The sequence below is a fragment of the Equus caballus genome, chromosome 4 (genome assembly GCF_041296265.1).
Source record: "Equus caballus isolate H_3958 breed thoroughbred chromosome 4, TB-T2T, whole genome shotgun sequence".
NCBI lineage: Eukaryota > Metazoa > Chordata > Mammalia > Perissodactyla > Equidae > Equus > Equus caballus.
In genome coordinates this window covers 33,634,191-33,656,303 of record NC_091687.1, presented here as the reverse complement: position 1 = coordinate 33,656,303, position 22,113 = coordinate 33,634,191, and the positions used below count along the sequence as shown (strand labels likewise).

Here is a 22,113-nt window from a genome sequence, read left to right as displayed (position 1 = left end):
TCTGACTCTTGTAATTTTAGTTTTATTGCTTCATTAACTAGGATGGCACAACTCAATTTACAATTATATGAGTTATAACTAATAACTGAAAATGTCCAACAGAACCATTAAAACATCCTTTAGAGATCTGTATTCCTTTGCAAAAAGAAAAAAGAATCGGCACTTAGTATTTTAGTGTCAAGTCCTTAATACAAAATTAGAGTTGAAACTATTCAGCTAAACTCAACTATTACATTAGAGTTGAAACTCTTAAGAGCAAGTAATTTAAAACAATAGCTCAAAAGTTGGGGCTGGTAGAGACTGTGTTTAGCACTCATTGCTTGCTAGTGCTCCCGGTGTATAGTGGCTCCATCCTCTGTGCTCTCTCCTCACTTTCTTTGGATCTCCTGTGGCAATGCAGTTACCCTATCAGTTTACAGAACTATCTTCCTGACTCAAATTTACATGCCTCAATGGCATACAGAAGGCCCTTCACAATTTGTGTCTATTTGGAACTTTCATTTAGATTTCAAAATTGATATAAGGATTGCTTCCACATTTTTTCAATCTTTAAATAACTCCCTCCTTTTAGAAGCCTCTTTAAATATAGTCAAAATCAATTTTAGAAACATTATTTGTCTCATAATTTGCTTTAACTCAATCACCCAATATACTGGTTTAAGGTAAAAAATAGACCCCTGTGATGATTTTTCCCCTCTTAAGTTTCATTTACTTAATATGAAAGAGTTCTATATTTTCCTTTTTTATATAGTATTAATATCCATAAGATATTCAGATCTGAATAAATCTATAAATATTTGTTCTAAATTTATTTCTGAAATGTGATTAAATGTAGCATATAAAACAGAAAAGAACAGGATCTGACATATTGAAAAGGCTCAAAGAAACATTAGTGTAGACTTGAGACCAAATAAAATGAGCTAAAGATTAAACCAATTGACAGATCATGGACATGCATTCTGGGTACAATTTATTTTCAGTCCAATGATACAAAGTTGTCCTCTGTAAAATCACTATAATATTCAAGAATCAGCAAGTATAGAGTTGCAGTTTTGAAAGATGAAAGAATTCTGGAGATTTGTTGCACAAACTAAATATACTTAACAATAATGAACTGTACCCTTAAAATGGATAAGATGGTAAATTTCATGTTATGTATATTTTACCACAATTAAAAATAATAAAAAAAGAATCAGCAAAAAAATAGTAAGAGGATGTTTTGAGTTTATAAGCTCAAATATGAAGCAAAGATTCCATAAATTCAAGATGCCATTTTTAAAGGAAGGAAAAAGAACACTCAGTATTTTTTTTTTTGCTACCAGTGGTTTAAAAAAAAGCCAAAACAAACAAGCAAGCAAAAGCAATTTGAAGAAACTTTCAAATTTCCTGCCACCTGCAGTGTTTTATTTTTACTGTTCATTTATTCATTTAAGACTTTGTGATTCTAGCTTGATGACTGACTATTGTCAGTTGGCCTATGCATGGCCCATTTTGATTTATTTATTTACTAACTTACATTACTTAGTTGTTTGTAATTGTGTATTAAAAACCTGAAAATGCACCATCCAGAACAAAAGTTAAGATCTGGTAAATAACTGTTTTTTGCCACCAATTTAACCTTTTCCTTTTTTCTAAATTTGGGTAAACATCTTTCTGTATCCTGTATTCATCACTCTCTTGCATTTCTTTTCACATATTTGTTGCATCTATATATACACCTAAAATATGCCTGTTTTAGTTGTGTTTAACATTATTCTAGGGGGATCATGCTGTTTGTAATTTGGGGGAATATACTTTTTTCACCTAATAATGAATTGCTAAGGTCCATCCATATTGCTCTTCATTCCTGTAGTCCATTCATGTTTTACTGCTGGCTATTATTCAATATTGTGTGAAAATATAATTGCAGTGATTTAAACTATTTCTGAATAAATAGAATCTTTAGGTCCTCATTGTGAACCACAACAAAGTTAGCTTGTCATTTGATCCTACAGCTGGCTCGTCCACCCTGCTTATATCCACCTTTAGATTGTAATTTGTAGGTTTTTAAAATGGACTCCAGGGGCTGGCCTGGTGGCGCAGCAGTTAACATTTGTACGTTCCACTTTGGCAGCCCAGGATTTGCTGGTTTGAATCCTGGGTGCGGACCTACATACTGCTTATCAAGCCATGCTGTGGCAGGCGTCCCACATATAAAAAAGAGGAAGATGGGCACAGATGTTAGCTCAGGGCCACTCTTCCTCAGCAAAAAGAGGAGGATTGATGGCAGATCTTCCTCAAAAAAAAAAAAAAAGTACTCTAAACGAACAACGTTGCTTCATTTAAAAATCTGAATAAGTTCATTGTATTTATCTACTAAGAGAGTTTGAGTTCTATTCTCTTTTTTTCCTTATTCGCAGACATAAAACCCTAAAATTCCACTACGAAGATAATATCATATAAACGTTAGTGACATAAATCATTTGTTAATTCCAAATTTAAGAAGTCTCTTTCAGTGTATTCCCTCAGGATATTCTCTTTTTTCCTCACCTATTAGAAGATTTTCTGCTAACATTGGTGAGAAACATAGTAAAAGTTTGTTAGGAACTCTTGGAACGTTATAAGCAACTCAGAGCTTGCTTTTCTTGTTTGGTCTTGCCTATAGCTTAATGGAGAGCATTTCCTTCTCTAAGCTAACGTAGCAGTGTAACTGTTTAAACCTTATGCTGCAAAAACTTCCTGACAGAATTCCGAAAGTGTGTTTAAAAACCAAAACAAAACCTTTGTGATAAATTCAAGATGGTTAAAGCATGATTAATAGCTACCAGTCAAGGAGCTTGCTGCCCTTGTCTTTAATCATTTGCCCAAATAATATTTATTATTCGGTGATTGAGACCCCCCCACTTCAGGAGACAGATAGACTTTGGGTCATATTTTGGCTCTGCTGCAAACTAGCTTCCTGGCCCTTGACATGTTATTTAACAACTGTATGAATAACTTTTTGGACCGGAAAATGGGGAGAGTAAGTGCAGCTATCTCATAGTGTCATTATGAGATTTAAGTAAGATAATGCTTATAAAATCAGTGACAGATGATCTGCCCTCCAAACATGTTAAATATTGTCAACAAATCCACACTGGTCTTTGACTTGGAGCAATAACTTCTGCTTATGACAAAGAGCTGTTCCCACACCGCACTGTACATGTTTATAATGTACTACCACTGAGGAAACATAGAGTAAATAGGGTAAATAGAATCTCTTAAGCAAATGCTAATCTGAAATTCTGTTGATATCACAATAAGAATTTATGGCCTTCCCAACATAATTTATCTATTGTTAAATACATTTAAAAAGAAATTTGAATATTGACAAATAAAAGTGGATAATTCTGCATAGTTTTTTCTTCGAAACTTTTTAGGATGGCCTAGGAAAATATTTAAATCTCAAAATTCTTACAGTATACCTAACAGCATGTTCTTGGCTTGATATCCACTCTTAAATTTCATGTACTCACTTCCCTAATTAGAATTGTACGGTGTTTTCAGATGCTCAAATTTTAACACACCTTGAAATGTTTTCCAGATATATTGGCCGGCTGCAAAGGAACGAGTGGAATTATGTAAATTAGCTGGGAAAGATGCCAGTGTAAGTATGAGACTTTAAAAAATATCTTTGTTAAACTAGTGTTAATATGATAGTAAATATTTATATTGGGTTTTTTTCAATTGATGGCATTAGTATATTACTTTTAACCACACTAACTTTTTGTGTAAACATTAATATGATGTAAAATATTTCTACCTTGCCAAAGGGAATAACGTTGTCAGAAATTTAGAAATGCTATACTTTCTAAAGTGTTAATTTTGAATATTATTTTTTTAACAAATCTTAGAAATACATTTAAAATATTAGAAAACAACCATCAGAAAATATTGTGTTTCTAGGATTGTGTATTTTTCATTTATATGTATTTTGTAAGTGTACACAAAATCATCAGTTCTTTTAGCGTTATAAACATTCAGTTGATATTTAGTTTAATTTGGGTTGAAATTAAACTTGCCACATCTGGAAGAATTCTTTGAAAAGTTGAGATTATAGAGATATTTAAGAAGGATTGGTTGAAAATGAATGACAACATTCTGGATTAAGAACTAGAAATAATTTTCTCTAAAATTTACATAAGCATAATTATATGAAATAACTTATAAAGGATAAATAGTGGGGTCCTAATAGAAACTTTTAGTTGAAGCTGCCTTAAGGACCAGAGCACACCCTTAGGTAGGTGTGACTACCGTAACTGTCTTCGGGGCATCCCGTCTGGATTGCTTTTGCATCGTCCAGGTTGTCCTGCATGCTCCATAAATTGTGTTGCCTATTTTACCTCCAGCAGCGACTGAAGAGCACTGTGGCTACGACTGCTTCTTCTCCTCATCAAAGTATTCTGATACAGGCCAGATGCTCCATGTTCTGCCCTGACTTCTTGCACAGTGGTGATAGGCAGAATTGCTTTTTTGGCAAAATAAATTACTTCCTGAATATTAACTCAAGATGAAAAGAGGTTCTAACTTTGGATCGAATCATGAACATCTTGAGGCTTCTTTTGCAACATCCTCTAATGTTGCCTCTAACCATAATAACTCAGGAATCTAAAGCTGATCAATGCCTTCATATTTAATAATAACAAATAGTGTGTATCTGAAAGCATAATTAAATTAAAAATTCTCACTTTATCACTGTGATAAAAGTAAAACAACATGACACATGATGCTTAATGAAGTAAGGGGAAGCTTACAAGACTAAGAATCTGAGACAATAGGTTTGTTTACTCATCTGTTCATTCATTTATTCAACAAATGTTTATTAAAAGCTGAAATGTGTGCATAAACATGTGTATGGAATTGATACAGTATCAGCTTTCCTGGAGCTTTCTGTCTAATAAGAGATACAGCTATTACTCAAATGATGAAATACAGTTGGCCTTCCGTATCTGTGGGTTCTGCATCCTTGAATTCAACCAACTGAGGCCTACGGTGGTTGTGTCTGTACTGAATATCTGCAGACCTTTTTTCTTGTCATTATTGCCTAAACAATACAGTACACTAACAATTTACATAACATTTACATTGTATTAGGTATCAAAAGTAATCCAGAGATGATTTAAGTGTATGGGAAGGAGACGTGAGTAGCTTATATGCAAATGCTATGCCATTTTGTAAGAGACTTGAGCACCTGAAGATTTTGGTATGGGGGGAGAGGGGGTCTTATAACCAGTCCCCACCATGTATACTGAGGGACTACTGTGCATAGTAATGGTAGTGCAAAACAAAATAATCAAAACAAAAGAAAGAAGCTTTTGTTATGCCTGATTTTGTACTCAGTGTTAAATGTGATTTTTTCAGGAACATTTATGTTAGCAGAAATATATCAGGGAGTGTTAGTATCAAATGCAATAGGAAATAATTTTTACATTTAGTTTTCTAGAAATGAAAGAGATTAAACTATTTTAGAATTTATTCTTCTTCCTTTCATGTCTCTAATCTCTTCACCCTGTTCAATATCCCAGCTCTGAGCAGATGCCCAGGTCTGCAAAAGCGTCAATATTTTTTTGATCTCATAGGGAAAAAGATGCTGTGCTTATGAGAGTTTTCAAAATTATTTTGTTGAAAAACAGTAGAAGCATGTCATAAACAGTATGAGCACTTTTACATTTTGTGTTTCACCAGTATAGAGTGTATGATAAGGAGGCAAGTAGGAAAAGGGTATTTTTAATTTACACCGATAAACTAATGTCACTTTTCCTATGGAGTAGATGAGGAGTAAATACTCAAGGTCAAAGAATCAATGAAGTTTCAGTTGTGACAGTGTTCTCATTTCAGTATGTCCACTAATTCCAGTTATATAGTAACTCAGTTGTCTCTATTATTAAGTTAAAGCAAAGGATGATAAACTTTTCTGGAGGCCGTATCCTAGAGCACGTAGGACCCAGTATATGGAACCTGTTCTTCCGCTTCAGTTGTATTTGGGAGCTGGTAATCATCTCTAACCTTTACACATACCTACTACCAAAATAGGATTAGAGGTTTGGGGAGATTTTCTCTTTTTTCTGAGCTCTGTAAAGTTTGATGTTGAACCATGTAGGGATAATGTAAGTCTTTGTCTCTTTTTTAATGTTTCCCTTTAAAATAATATTATATTTTAGAGTTACTAAGAATAGCTAACACTTTTATAGCACTTACCACATTCCAGGAACTATTTTCAATACCTTATATTTCTAATCTCATTTAATCCTTACAACAATACTGTATGCTGTATTTTATTATTATTCCTCATTTTCCAGATAAGAAGACTGAGGCCAGAAAAATTAAATGACTTGCCCAATATCACATATCTAGTAAATAGTGAAGCCAGGAATTGAATCTGGAAGTCTTGCCCACGATCTGTGTTCTTAGACAACGCTATAATCTATGCATAAATATCTGAACTGTACATATAAGATCTGAAAACTGTATCCATCAAATCATTTCTCTCTTCAATATCACTGTAACATAGACCCTTATTTTACAGCATTGCATAGATTTTGGCCAACAAAAAACTGAGACAAGTGTGTGGTTTTATTGACATCTTTTACTACTTTTGGCATTACTCTCTCTCCTCCCTTCTCTCTAGTAATTTTTACCTACTTCCCAAGTGTGTGTTTAGGATTAACAAGTGTTTGGAAAGACTGTCCCTTTACACACAGGTACTATATAACTGAAAAATAGTGAATTATTTACCATAATGAAAGTTAGCTAATTGGGGTGGGGAGGGAGCAGACGATGAGGAAACAGAAGAGAACTATTCCACTTTCTTCAGCACAGTGCCTAGTTCATGCCAAGAACAGAAGAGATGACAGGAAGCTCTTTGGTAGTATTTTGTTTCTTACTTAGAATATTATTCAAAAGAAAGTCACTAAAGAAATATTTTAATCCTGACTCTAAAGAGTAGGGTAAACAGCTCAGTGCAGGCGAAAGAACACAAGTGTGGGCAGCGTGGCCTGTCTGTCAGTTTAATCATAGAGGAGCACAACTTCGTCAATAGAGACAGTACATAGAGTTAAGGATCTTCCATCTCTAAAGGTCTATGATTACATTCTTTCTTTTCTTTTCTTTGTTTTTTAAAGAAGAACATTTAAAAGCAAAACAAAGTGTTCATTGTAGGAAGTTTGCAAATTATATAGAAGTCATCTGTAAATATCTCCTCCCCCATGGACATTACCCAGAGATAGCTTGTGACATTTTGATGTTTATTCTATCTTATCTATTTACTATTTTTCAGAATGAAATCATTGTATACATAGTCCCTTAAAACATTTTTTTTCACTTTGCAGACTGCCATGAGCAGTTTCCCATGTCATTAAATTCCTTTTTATAACACTACTTTTAATAGCTACACTGCATTCCTTTATATATTATTTCATCAATCCCCTATTGTTAGAAGTTTGATATGTATCCAGTTTTTATTGTTGTAGATGATGCTGCACATGAAAAACCTTATATATAAATATTTTGAACATCTATGATTATTGAGTAGAATTACTGGTCAAAGGATATAAAATTTTTTACACACATTGAAAAATTGTCCTCCAGAAAATTTATGCCTGCTATGATTTATAACCAACAGTGCATGCTCATGAGAGGGTATATTTCCTCATGTCCTTGGTAATATTGGACAGAGCATATAGTTAAGATTTAATACTAATACATAAATGAATAAAATAAATATATTTAATCTCTGCCAACAAAGAGAAAATTATTTTTGTTGTTTTAGTTTGAATTCTTTCATTTGTGTAAAGACTAAATATTTTATGTGGCTGTAAAATTAGAATTTATTTTTTGGAATGACAGATCCCTACAATTTGTTTATTTTTAAATTTTAGTGTTTGTCTTTTCCTTACTGATTATTTACAGATTATATATATGTATAAAGTATATTTATATATAAAATATTATTACTTTGTGATCCATTCAAGTAAAAAATATTCTTTCTCAGTTATCCTATGTGATATATAGATTTTCAAATATTTAAATAGGCATATCTCTCATTTTTTTAAAAAAGTGTTTTCCTTTGCCCTTTTACCACAACTGGCTTTTTTGCTCTGTAGAAATCTCCACCGTTAGATCTTCCATTTTTAAGAGAAAAATGTGATATTTGGATTTTCATGTATTTGAAGTGTTGACAACTTATTAAAATATTTTCAACTTTATAAGAACTAGACAGATATCTCTGCAGACTGGATTCTATCCGAAGTCTTCAAGACAAACCTAACATGTAGCACAATGACATGCATGTGGTGAGTGATCAAAAAATGTTGGATGATCACAATATTATGCAAAATAAACTAAAAATAAAAACAGACAAGATTTCTAAACTATGAGTGTCTTTCCGTATATAACCTAAATAAATTAAAATTGCAGTTGAAAGTCATTTATCAGAAATATGTAGAAAGCTGATTGGATTTAATTGAACTATATGTAAGTCTGTGAGAATTACAAGTACTCTGTTTTGCTAATCTTTTTCCAGGTACTAGGGAGAACTCAAATTCCAACTGTTAATACATAGACTAATATATATTTGTGTTTTCTCCAAGTATTAATTCAGTTTTATATTTGTTTTATTTATTTAATTATATATACATGTATGGATGCATAGACGTAAAATATTAAAACAAGTAATGTTACTTGAGAGAATTGAAAAGTTGATGCTTGTTTCTAAATCTCTCTCTCTCTCTTTCTCTCTCTCTGTTCCAGTCGGGGAGATGGCTTTGGGGGAAGGAGGAGTAGGTAGGAAGAATAGGGAAGGAAGGAGAAATTCGGTCCTTTTCGGAAGTTGAGTATATTACTTGCCGAATTGAATTTTTTGGTCACATACAGCAACCCTTGCCATTGTGGGCAATAGCTGACAAATTAGCCAGCTTTCAGGGAAAGTTTAAATAACTGCTTCTCAAAGTAATCTTTCTTCATGCCTCACAGAATTAAGCTACCATTAATCCATGAAGGTCGCTAAGTGAATTAAATCCAGTTAATTATTGCCCATGCTATTTAAGCAAAACTTTGAAACTTTGTGCATTAAAAGAAAATGACACAGTCTTTGGGTCTTAAAAAATAAGTTATCAATTAAATGAGAAATCATTGTAAAGTTTTTGCATTGTATTGCATCGTATGTTTAGCTGAAATGTCCACTCCAGTCCAAATTTAAAATGAGACCTTATCTTTTAGAATCTCTGTTCCCAGTTCTTTCCTTCAGACAACCAATGCCTTTTCATTGCCCCCATGCTGCTTAGTGAACTACCCTCCCTCAACTTCATTACAGAAAACTTTGAGCAGAACTGACTTTTTTATAAACTGTGTCAGATAATGCAGAACTTATCCATCTATTGTTCTCTTCCATGTCAGCCCAATCTGAGAGAAGGGAGGAATTTCATAAATAAATCCTTGGTAATGTCTTACCAAGTCAGAAACTAGCATAAAAGGTTACTTTCCAGGGCTGGCTGCATTTTAATAAAGTACTCCTAGAAAAGTTAAAAGATGTGAAATGTTTTAGGTAGTTTCAGAGCTTTTTTTAAAGTTTGTTAAAATTATATCTCCTATGTGTATAAAACTTCCCCCTGGTCCTTATTTGCCTTTTTAGACAGTGCTGTATTCCTCATCATCCCTAGTCTTTCTGGCTCCATAATTTATAATCTGGAAAGGGAGTTGCTTTATTTCTTTATACAAAGATTTATTTCACAATCTTGTAAAATTACTGTCTTAGTCGGGTTGGGCTGCTATAACAAAATACCTTAAACTAGGTGGTTTAAATAACAGACATTCACTTCTCACAGGAGGCTGGGAAGTCCAAAATCAAGTCTCATGCAATATTCAGATGATTATTTGGTTCCTGGTGAGAATTCTCTTCCTGGCTTGGAGATGGCCATCTTCCTTTTGTATCTTCATGTGGCAGAGAGACTGAGACAGCAAGCCCATGGTCTCTTCTTATAAAGGCACTAATCCCATGATGAGGATCCCAGTCTCAAGACATCTTCTAAAGCTGATTACTTCCCAAAGGCCTCACCTCCTATTACACTGAGGGGTTAAGGTTTCAACCTGTGAATTTTGGGAAGACATAAATGTGAAATCCATAAAAATTATCCTCTAAATTCTATGACAATTTTACAATGGTAAAACTGAGATTTTGAAAAATGATGAAATAACTAGAAATGAGTCAATCCCATCTCATTCCAGCTAAATAATTCTACTCTTCTCTTCCGTGTGTATTGTTCCTTGTGTAGATCTCACCCTTGCATAAATCTCTTCATGGGGGAAAGACAAAGAAATAAAAGTCCTTTCAGTGAGCATGAGTGGGCAAAATAAAGGCTGAAGACTATTAAAACCTCTTACCCTAGCAATGAGGCTAGCATTATAATTCATCTGATGATCATGTAGTAGTTTCTTACAGTGCTTTTGTGCAAATAGAAGATAAGTTCTCTTCATCAGACACCTTGATGGAAGGGTAGAAAGCTGACATAATATGATTTTGTTAAACAGGACTATCTGCCAGAAAATTGTCTTAATGAATATAAAATTTTTCTTTCATGGGAGTCTACATATAAAAAATATAGGAGAACATATACTAAACATATGAAAATATTCAGGATAATAAAGATGTCTGTAGTGTGATTTGCACATCCTTAGATAGGACCTTTTTTGTAGCATACAACCCAAGCAACTATATGTGGTGGCCCTCTTCCTGTTGGAGAGTGCTGAATCTTCCTACCTGATAAGGAAACGTCCTTTACTTGCATGGCTAACTGAGGGACAGATGTTGTCCTTTCGTATGGTCTTAGGCAACTGCTTTGTTTATAAGGAAGCAGAGAGCAGAAGACTCAATGAGTTCATTGTAACATTCTTTGTGGTAGAATGTGCACTTTTTATTAACTGGAATCTACAACTTCTTGAGACATAAAATTGCCAGGCTCACTGGACAAAGGAAGAACTAGATACAGGTCATAGCTATTCACTATAAAATCAGAACAGCCACTGGGATATTGGTATTTTGTATAGGACAAAATCAGTGTAAGTAATAAACAATTATTAAATGTAATGTTATTTAATGTAATCCATATAACAATTATAAGAAGCCTATCAGTTGTTATCTGTCTTTTAAAACTTTTGCTTAATTTTAAGAACCACCTTATCAGTTAAGTCATTGTCTTTTTTTTTTTTTTTTTTTAATATATTCCTTCTAACAACAACAGTGACCAAGGGGTCAATACCTGACTAGTGAGGAACCCACGGCCATTCAGACAGGGAGAAACTGGACTTTTTCAATGATTCCCGGTGGTTTCATAGGTTTTCAACTTGCTTAGTGAACACCTGCTATCCCCTGGGTAGGGTTAATCTAGAATAAAAGTATGCTACAGCCTAATGTTCCTCGGGGGTCTTTGGGTCCAGGAATATGAAGCCATGGTTAAGAAATTGTTTCCAATAATTATGTTAATGATAAGGAATCACTTACAGGGGATAAATGGAAAATAATCTAACAAGAATGACTACCCTGAAATATTGAGAGTCACTATTTACAAGTAACTGGGGGACAGAAAATAATTAAGTTACAAAGATAATGAGGATGTAAAGAAATATTTTTAGGCCTAAGCATATACAAAACAAGCAAAAATGTAAAACAAATATTTGACGTGGTGTTAAAAAATATTCATGGGAAAAACAGAGAGATTCTTGGAATAAGCAGAATTAAGCTGAATCTTAAAGGTTCTAACATTGAAAATGAAATAACGTGGTAGGATATTATGGCCAATAAGAATAGAATACATTTATAGGAATACACATCTGTGTCCAGTGCTTTGTTCAGTGTAGCTGAGACAGTTGATGTTACAAACAGTAGAATCTACATGGGATGGACAATGTAGGAACATCAGAACATGATGGGTTTTGTTCTCTAGGTAATTCTTGAAAGAAAGTAGGTATAGCTCATTCATATTCTGTATATATCCATTCTCTAGGCCCCATTGAGTACCACTAGAGGGATGTGCATTCTAGCACTCTGATTAGTTAAAAACATTTAAAACTTCAAAAAGCTTCAAAGTTATTCATTTAAGCTACAGTTTCTAATTTGTTTTGTCTCCTTTGCTAAGTCAGGTGTTTAAACATTTCTCATAAATTTTTTTCATTTTACTTCTGTTTTTTGATGATTTATCTCCTTGGAAAACAGGTGGTATGAACGATAATCTTTCAAAAACCTGAATTATGTGATAATACTTTTATTTTTTATGCCCAATAGACAGAATGTGCAAATTTCATCCGAGTACTTCAACCCTATAACAAAACTCACGTTTATGTGTGTGGAACTGGAGCATTTCATCCAATATGTGGATATATTGATCTTGGAGTCTACAAGGAGGTAATATAATGAAATAGCATGAAAACAATTTATCATAACACCTTGTTACTTAATGTCTATGACATAAAACAGGCAGATTTGAATATAAAGATTGAATCGTTTAGTTTTTGAACTGTATAAGAACTCATGTTCCCAATTGCTTTATGGATTGTCATTTTGATTATACACTTTATATACCTAATAAAAAATCTTTTTTTAAAAGTTTTCTTAACGGGATGATCAAAATTAATAGTGTAAAATGTTGAAAGTACTTAATTTCTATGGGCTCTATGTGTGTCTTTATTTTCTCTTGAGTTTCCTTTATAAGTAGATCTATAAGGTATGTTGCTATTGGTAAAAATACATTTCCCATGAGACCTTTCAATGTAATTGTATCTGACAAATAATTTCATTTTTCCCACCTAACAAATTTGACCTGTTACCTACATTTACAATAGTGGACACTAAGTACAGAGAATTTTAAAGATTTTCTTAGAATTGTATAGATAATCATTAGCACACTGAACTCATTGTTTCTGCCAGACCAAATTTACATAGTAGAAATAAAGGATGTGTTACTTAGGAGTAATGTATTCCAGCTTTCAATGCATTTTAATAAATGAGAAACAGGCAGATATTAGTAATTTAATTAGTAACTCATTCATTAGAGTGCTTTTTTTGTGTCATAGACTCTGCGGCCACTTACGGATTGTTTCTTGGGAATTTCACAGCACTCTTAATGGAGTTAGTATCTTTATAACTCCCAATTTACAAGTTAGTAGAAATTGAGTCTCAATGAAATTAAATAACATGCCTAAAATCACCCAACTAATAAATGGCGTTGCTAGGAATTGAACCAAAGCAATCTATATCTAGAGCAAGCATGCCCAACTGAGCTTTAGAGTATGTACTCTAAAGTGGTTCTCTGTTTGGGTTGATGGGTTGCACTGTCATCCTTATGTTTGTGTATGTACTTCTTGTGAATAACCACACATATTTGCAGGATAATTGGCTGCATGTTTGAAAGTAAAATCTGTGCTTATGGAACAGGTTTATTTACATTGATTTAACTGATTCATGCAGAGATCAAACCCACAACTGTGGCTGGATTAATTTTCCTCTCTAACCAACTTGTCTAGCCAGCCCAGACTCAACTCTTTGAAAATAACGCAACTGTGATAGTCAAATCTCTGAACCACTAGGACACTTGGCAACTTGAATCCATCATTCTTTGTTGCTGGTATAATATTCTCTTGCCAAGCTTTGATGAAGGGTAATATAAAACAGTAGCTCATAGCATAGGGTGTAATTATGAGATAGTCCCACATCTTGGATGTGTTTTGAGGCCTAAGGCTAAAGGCCAACTCTCAACCTGATAAGGGATGCAAGTAGTGTTCTTCAGCTCCCAAAATTCACAAGCTCTGAAAGGGAATTAGATGGAGCTAATTACTTAGCTTGGGACTGTCAAGAAGCCCTGGGGCAGTCAAATTTCCAAGTTCTGTATATAAGAGAATTATGGGTGAACAGGGGTATTGAGCCTCATGAGTTTTCCGCTGGTCAGGAGTACAGCTAATTGTATGTCGGCCCTGATTGAAGATTGTTAACTTTTTAAATGAATTGTTAGTCCCAGGAATTCCTTGTCTTTCCAGAGGGAATTTAGAAGGCTCATTTTCAATACATAAGGTTGCTCCTAAGGTGGCTGGGAAGAAGGAACAGCAATATATAAAAGGGATGGAGGAGAGAAGTGTGGGATGTCCCCTTTCTGGGAACTTCTGTTCACTGTGGCTGAGACAATAGGGAGAAAGAAGAAAAAGCTAAAATGAATCCCAGATTTGTGTCTTTGGCAGTGAGTTGGAGAGTGGTGTTATTTATTGAGGTAAGAACGGGAACAAGTTTGTGAGGAAAATGGTGAGTTAGTGTTGTACATTCTGCATTCGAGAAATGTTCAGTAGGTTACACCAAGTGGGCAGTTGGATTTGGTTTTCAGGACAGAAGTCAGGGCTTCTGTCAACAACTAATACTTTGAGCATGGGGAGCCAGAGTTTGAATGATGGCCCCAGTCATTTACCAGCTCTGTGGTCTCATGCACACTGCAAAAACTTTCTAAGCTTCTTTTAATTCAGCAAAATGATGAAGATAATAGTAACTACCTCACAGAGTTATTTTGAGGATACAAAGAGAAGCTGATTGTATAGGCTTTGGCATAGCACTTGCTTCATTCCAGTCACTTAATATTCAGCCATACTAGGCAACAAGGAACACAGAAAGGTAAAGAGGCAAAGGTAAAGTATAAAGGTAAACCCTATATAAAAATAATGTCTGCAATATATGTATGTGTATATATATATATGTGCGTATGTATACACACACACACACACTCTGCAATACTGAGAGTGCCCGCTAGTTCAATAATTAGATCGGAAGTATGCTCTTTCCTCTGGGATCTCCTCTCTGCTGCTGCAAATCTCGTCTTTCAGTGGGGATGCTATTAGTAATAACTTTGCCTAGTTGTTGTGATGATTAAGTGTTTCCTATCATTCTTATCCTCTTATCTCTTTAACAGTATTTTCTGTGTGCAGCTTAGGTGCTTTTTTGCATAATTAGTCAGGAATTTAGTGGGAAAAATCTTATAAAATTGAAGTCTCAAAAGTTAGAATGTTACGTAGTTCATTTTTTCTCAGGAAGTCCATTTAACCAGCCATCATTTTTTTACATCCTTTTCTTGTTAGTGTCCTTGACTCTGGCTTAAGGAAACTTGCTTTGCCTGCTGTCTTCGTTCTCCGGGAGATTATAAGGCAGACCTTCTCCTCAGCCTCCACAAATGCCAATTTTTTTTTTTTTAAAGATTTTACTTTTTCCTTTTTCTCCCCAAAGCCCCCCAGTACATAGGTGTATATTCTTCGTTGTGGGTCCTTCTAGTTGTGGCATGTGGGACGCTGCCCCAGCGTGGCTTGACAAGCAGTGCAATGTCCGCACCCAGGATTCGAACCAACGAAACACTGGGCCGCCTGCAGCGGAGCACGCAAACTCAACCACTCGGCCACGGGGCCAGCCCCCACAAATGCCAATTTTATAGGGTTATCTTAAGAATTTAACGAAATGTTGCATTTTGAAAACAGAAGTCTGTACAATTATAAGGTTTTATTTAGTACTTTGCCTCAACTATGACATTCTCCCAGATATTTTCTTGTCTTTTCTTTTTCAGCTTTTTACCATAATCTTCTGGAGCACTAGGATTCAGTTTACTTTTTCCCTTTACAATGTTCCATTATAGGCTTTAGAGTCCACAGTTCTGTTTGACCTGTGGAGAATAATGTGCCCTTCATGATATTTGAAGATACTTAGGGGCAACTATCTACAGGTGTATTTTCCTGACATATCTCTAGCCCCAACACAGTTGGGAAGCAAGCCCTAAATGTGTTCTCACTGGGCTTCTTTTCATGCCTAGGCTCCACTATCACAACGTGCCATTAGCTAACCTGTTCTAACTAAACATATTTGGGCTTGATCATTTTACATGGTCATATGCATCTATAAATTGATTTCAACACATTTTTAAATCCATAAGTTTGAAATTCTGAGACTAGATTAGTTAAGAACATGAACTTAGGAGACAGCCCTGAGTCCAAGCTATGGTTTTGCTTCTTACTAGCTATGTGATGCTTAACAAGGTACTTAACCCCTTCTATCCCCAATATTGCTCTTCTAAAGCTCAAATTTTTAAAGTGGCTACATCTTTAGGTTTATGGTGAGGATTCAGTGAGACAATGTACATAAACTTCCTGGCCCATGGTTAGTACTAGTTAACTGCTAGGTACCAGTACTGTTAGTATTAAAGTGCCTTTACTTAAAACTATGAAATAGCAGTTGTTAATCATGTTATATAAATTGCTATATTATTATTTTTTAATAAGGCAGTAGTTACTATTGGTCCTGTTCAAAAGAAAAAGATCTGAAATGACAACATAATACAACAAATGGTCCAATTTCCTCTATGCCTTTTGCTTCATTGCTTGCTTTCTAGATAAGTAGCACTGAATGGTTCTTTCTTATTACATGTCCTCTGACAAAACTTTGTAGAAATGCCATCTAGAGAGAATATCTGAAATGCCTAATTTCTCTAACTAGTGCGTATGCAGGGTGACTCATCAGCCTTTTTGCTGGATGGTGGTGTTATCATTGTTATGAAATCCTCAAGCTCATGGAGCCATATTCATTATACATTCATATTTTTCTTGGAAAGTGCAACTTAAGATGTTATTTTTTCCTGAATATTAAAAGTCTGTCCGTGTCATTCTGTCTGTGGCCACTACTGTAAAAATAGATGTTTCAGCCAAAATAACTATGTGGCTTTAATGTGTTCAGTGTTTTCATAATAGTGAAAATACTACAACAGGATTTTTTTTTGCCCGCATATATCAACAGCTCTGAGAATGAACTGCCTGCCTTAGAGCACTTTTATATCACTAAAATTACAAAATATCATAAGGCTCAAATAATTTGGTATAGTTGCAGGTGCTTAAGTAAATAGACCACAATAGTTGTGAAAGTATAATTATTATTATAGTTAATTTATTTCTTAGATGAGGAAATTGGCTTGTGAGGCTCAATATATTAGTTATTAGGCTTAAGAAATATGTATGCTTGATTTTTTTTTTATAATGATAGTGGTCCAGACTAAATGAATTGATGAATATATTACTACTTTCAATTGAAAAATTCGTTCAGTATTATCATTACTACTTTGGGCAGATAGAGATCAAAACATGGGAATTGAGTCTTGCCAGAAATAATATTTGCTAGAGTATTATGGAGCACAGCATGATGCACCTGCTATATGCTCAGTCAGTGTTTGTTGAATTAAGGAGTTAGAATTTAGTTCTTGTCTCCTATGTTCTTTCTGATCCTGATATTTTTAAAAATCTCACTTATGTTAATATTTCTCATAACAGGAAGTTATGTTCAAACTAGACACACATATTTTGGAGTCTGGCAGACTGAAATGTCCTTTTGATCCGCAGCAGCCTTTTGCTTCAGTAATGACAGGTAAGATCAATGACAGGCAGCTCTTGCTTTTAGGTGGTTTTCTAAAAAGGTATGTGTAGATTAAACCACATTTTTTTATTGAGTTAAAGATTATTTTGGATTAATCTTCCACTGGCTATTTGATTATAGTATTCTAGTGCCAAATCTCTCTATATTTAGTATCCTTATCAATAAAGTGAGTCCCCATCAATCCTTAATGTCTGCTCAGTTGCTGCTTTTTAAATAAACTTCTGGTTGAATTCTTTTTAGATACAAATGACACATGCTCACTTGTTCTATAATTTTACATTGAGATGTCTCAGATTGTTTTTATATTAAGTTATGTCCCTATTTGGCTCTCTATGGAAGTTAAATTTAGCAATTCCTTAAAATTAATATGTTACAAAATATATTGAAGATTTGAGTGGAAAGATTAATAATAAGGCATAGTAGATAAATAATTAAAACAAATGAATCAACTATTGAATACAGATAATAGAATTTTATAATGCTTTTCCCCAAATTTCCCCATAACCTGATTATGTTAATGGAAATGTAGATTTTTGCTAGCCCATTCAGACTTCTCTTGCTTTGTGTACATCTTAAATTCTCTTATGAGGTGACTATCCTGTTTAAAGAAAGCAGTACTGTGTGGTCTGAAGTGTGTTCTGAGGAATGTCAGCATGACCTCTGAATTTCAGCCATTATAAGAACTCCTTTTGTCTTGGTTTGGTTCATGACTTTAGTCTCTTTTTATTTAACCTGTCTATCAAATGTTTGAATAGATAAGAATGAAGCACCATGGCATTTTAATTTCCACTTGGTGAGAACTAGTGATCTTCCTTTGAAGTGAGGGAGTGTGTGTTTTGAAAATTATATGACTAATGTTCAGTCATTATCCTCAGAAAATGAGATAGATGATTTGTGATTGTGATCTGTCAGGTGGGGTTGACCACCCTTAATAAAAAACAGTACATTGCGGGCTTTGATGACCCTTCTTAGGAATCCCTAAGTAATTTAAAAACAAAGAAGACAATTTTAAAACCTAGATATACAGTTCCAACATTTAGTTTGAAACATACCATTTTTTTCTGACAAAACGTTCAAATATCAGCAATTTTATATCTTTCAAACTAATGGCTTGTTTCCTTTACTCTTGCCAAATTTGTTTCGTAATGTCTTTGTTGATGTTATTTTTGTTCTTCTATTTTTTTTAAATTTGCCCCACAATACAATGTTGCCATTTACCATATATTTTCAGGAAATGCTTTAAGAGATGGAAGCAGTATTATATCTACATTCACTTTACATAACTGGATTTGTGTTTTGTTTCATTTGTGTTTTTTTCTTTTTTCCTTTGGAAGTTGACTGTTGTCATTATTTAGGTTGGTTGTCTCAATAGTTCAGTAAAAGGCTTTTAGATGGATATAATCAAGGGAAACTATCTGAATCACTTATACAAAGGCAAAATTTTAAAGATACATTTCTGAGGAAAATCAAATTTGAGTGTTAAAACAGTGTTTCCATTTTTCTTATATTTAGACATCGAAAACATCTAAATGCCCTGTAGAAATTAGCCGTTTCTTATTTTGGTCTATTAAGTGCAAACCAAAGTAGCTGACTATAAAGATTTCTTGAAATAGAGTCTTAGCTCTCAAGGGGCAACATATTCTACTGTAGGGACAGCATTCTTCCTGCCCTCACCCCCCACAAAGTGCTGACTAACAGTAGGGAACATTGACCCCTGCTCTCCTCTTTTTCTCCCCCCAATCCATTTCTGCCTTCATCCCCTCTACTCTCCCTTCCCTTTCTCCTTCTCCTCCCCTTCTTCTTCTGTCTTTCTCACCCTCCTTTCTCTCTCTGCCTCCTTCTCGTTCTCCTGCCTCCTTTCTCCTCTCCTCTTCTCTTCTCAGCTCTTCTTTCTCTCTTTCTTTCTCTCAAAACATGGCTATGCACTTTACATAAATAAGGAGACAAAGAAGTTTGGTATGCAGTAATGGCAACATCCTTCCCTTTTCAGGAATTTCTGTTTATCAGAACTATTAGAGACATGATTAGCTACAAGGAATGCAACATTGTTATAATTACAAAGAATGACTTCAGTGCTGAAAGCTCCCTTTCAGCAGAGGTTAGGCAAAGAAAAGTTGTGGTCATTGAGGTTGTGTCGGTTAAGTAAATACTAATTACAGAATCTATTCCTCATTATGGCATTTACGTTTTAATGTTTTTTTGTGTTGCAACAAAGAGGAAATCCTAATGATGATGTATCCTTGAATTATTTGTGGGGAGAAGGGAAAGAAGAAGAAGTTATTCATAAGAGAAGCTAACCTATATGCAATTATTAATTCAGAATACTTTGGCTTTTTTAGTATTTAAGCTTCTAACATCAGCTTACCAAAGTTCATTGAGTTATCTTTTCTTCAACTAAACAAATTTTTCAAAATTTGAAAGTGATGTTTATGAAACAATATATTCTGATGTTAAGCAATAAACTTCTTTGGTTTCATGCTGTGAAATTAGTGTGTTGTAAATAGTATCTGCTGGTATACTCTTAGAAGTCCTATGTATTCTTTTCTCCCTCCCAGATGAGTACCTCTACTCTGGAACAGCTTCTGATTTCCTTGGCAAAGATACTGCATTCACACGGTCCCTTGGGCCTACTCACGACCACCATTACATCAGAACTGACATTTCAGAGCACTACTGGCTCAATGGTTAGTGATTTTCTCACTTTTTACTGTTTTGTCTTTGCTTTTGGGTAGATAAGAAACTCATTATTATCCATTCCAATGTGTTTGAGGATAAGCAATTTAGCTCAACATTATAAAATACATTTGAAATAATTCCCCACTAAGACAAATCTCCAGAACCTGTTGTCTATATAATAATAATAGCTGACAGTTATTGAGTGTGGGCTATTGTCCATGAAACTATTCTATGCTGTAATTGAGTTTTTTAGTATTCAAAATGACATATGAGGTCTATGTTATTATTATGTGCTTTTTAAAGATAAGTAAACTGAGGTCGAAGTTGAGTAATTGGTCAAGGTCTTACAACTTGTTAGTGCAGAGCTGGGGTTCAAGTTGGCAATCTTTCTCCTGCAGTCTGGTTTTTAAGGCCTAAACCAAGTACTGTCTATTAGCCTAATGGAAAGGGGTTAGATTGTGCTGTTAACTTCTTTTGTTTAAAGATAATTTATGTTTGGGTTAAGATATGTCTTTGTAAAATTTTAAGCATATTAATATTGGCATTAATTTGTCTATTACCTTTTTGTTTAGGGGCTATACAGTATTTTGAGTTTTCAAAAAAACTTCCTCCTAAATGAATTTATGTAATTCAAGGAATAATGCAAGGCTTTTTTTTTTCCCCACTGCCTTACAACAGGTTGTTTTGTCATGATTTCCTAATGTTTTCTAATTAACATAGGACTTTATTCCATTTCATGGCAGAATAACATAATTGCTATTTAAGCACGCAGACAGCATTTCTCATTCCCGCAACAAATACTGAGTTTTAGTGGAGGAAGCCAGGGTAGAGATTTTTTAGGGACTATCTCTGTATCTCTCAGTATCATTTAAGTAGTAACAATGTAAACAAAGGGGAAAAACACTTTTAAAACATTTCTTTAGTCAAAACCTCCAGATCCGTTTGTTTACACATCAATGTGATGGCTATTGGCCAAAAAAGAACTCTACCTAATGGGGAAAACAAATTTAGAATATTCCCAACTACATGATTACTCACTACTTTCCTAATACTCATGTAAGGCAAGACTATCTTCTTGAGCATTGTGAGGTTTTTGTGGAAATGCTTGGTTTGAGAGTGACACCATAGATTTTACCGATAGAAAAGCTTAGATATCTTTTTAGGTAACAAGATATACTTATGGCTTTAGAATGAAGTATAGATTGTATTTCCCAATCTTGGGATGGCAAATATCATCATATTGCCACTCTTTTCAGAGATTATTCTGTTTTTTTCCTTAACTGTGAGATGTCCATAAAGAAGTTTGCAGCATTGCTAAAACAATAAATGTAGGAAATGTTTATCCAACTATTATTTGCCTAGCATGCTGTTCTTAGTGCTGTGTGATGAGAATTACAAAGGAGAGAGCCTTTGAGTTGGTTTAACATTCTCTTAACAGACAACTTTTGAGGGCCTATGGCATACTGAGTACTATTTTACCCATTGGACCTGCAAAGATTATACAGGAGGCTTGCTGACTTCATGGATGATGAATGCCTGGAGTATAAGAAGAGAGTGGGAGATTGGTGTGCAAGGCCGTAAATATTATCCTGAAACAAATGGGAAGTTATCTATAGTTTAGTTCTTTTTTTTTTTTATATTTTTGAGGTGTAATTGACATATAATGTTACATCAGTTTCAGTTATACAACATAATGATTTGATATTTCTATATTTGGTCACCACAATAAGTCTAGTTAACATTCATCATCATACATAGTTCAAAATTTTTTTTCTTGTGATGAGAACTTTTAAGGTTTACTCTCTTAGCAACTTTCAAATATGCAAGACAGTATTACTAACTGTAGTCACCATGCTGTACGTTATACCCCCATGACTTATTTATTTTATAACTGGAAGTTTATATCTTTTGATCCCCTTCACCCATTCCCTGATCTTAGTCAAGGAATAAGATCATTGTTTTTTATAAAGGTAACTGACAGTATCGTGAAG

At 34.2% G+C, this 22,113-nt stretch overlaps 1 protein-coding gene across 1 annotated transcript in view; it reads left to right on the top strand.

The window, feature by feature from the left end:
- Positions 1-22,113, top strand: part of SEMA3D (semaphorin 3D) — a 188,297-nt gene that overhangs the window by 99,339 nt on the left and 66,845 nt on the right. Inside the window, exons 4-7 of the mRNA XM_023639099.2 lie at positions 3,563-3,625; positions 12,293-12,412; positions 17,344-17,437; positions 20,002-20,130. Coding sequence (XP_023494867.1) covers positions 3,563-3,625; positions 12,293-12,412; positions 17,344-17,437; positions 20,002-20,130 — 406 coding nt within the window. The remainder of the gene's footprint in view (positions 1-3,562; positions 3,626-12,292; positions 12,413-17,343; positions 17,438-20,001; positions 20,131-22,113) is intronic.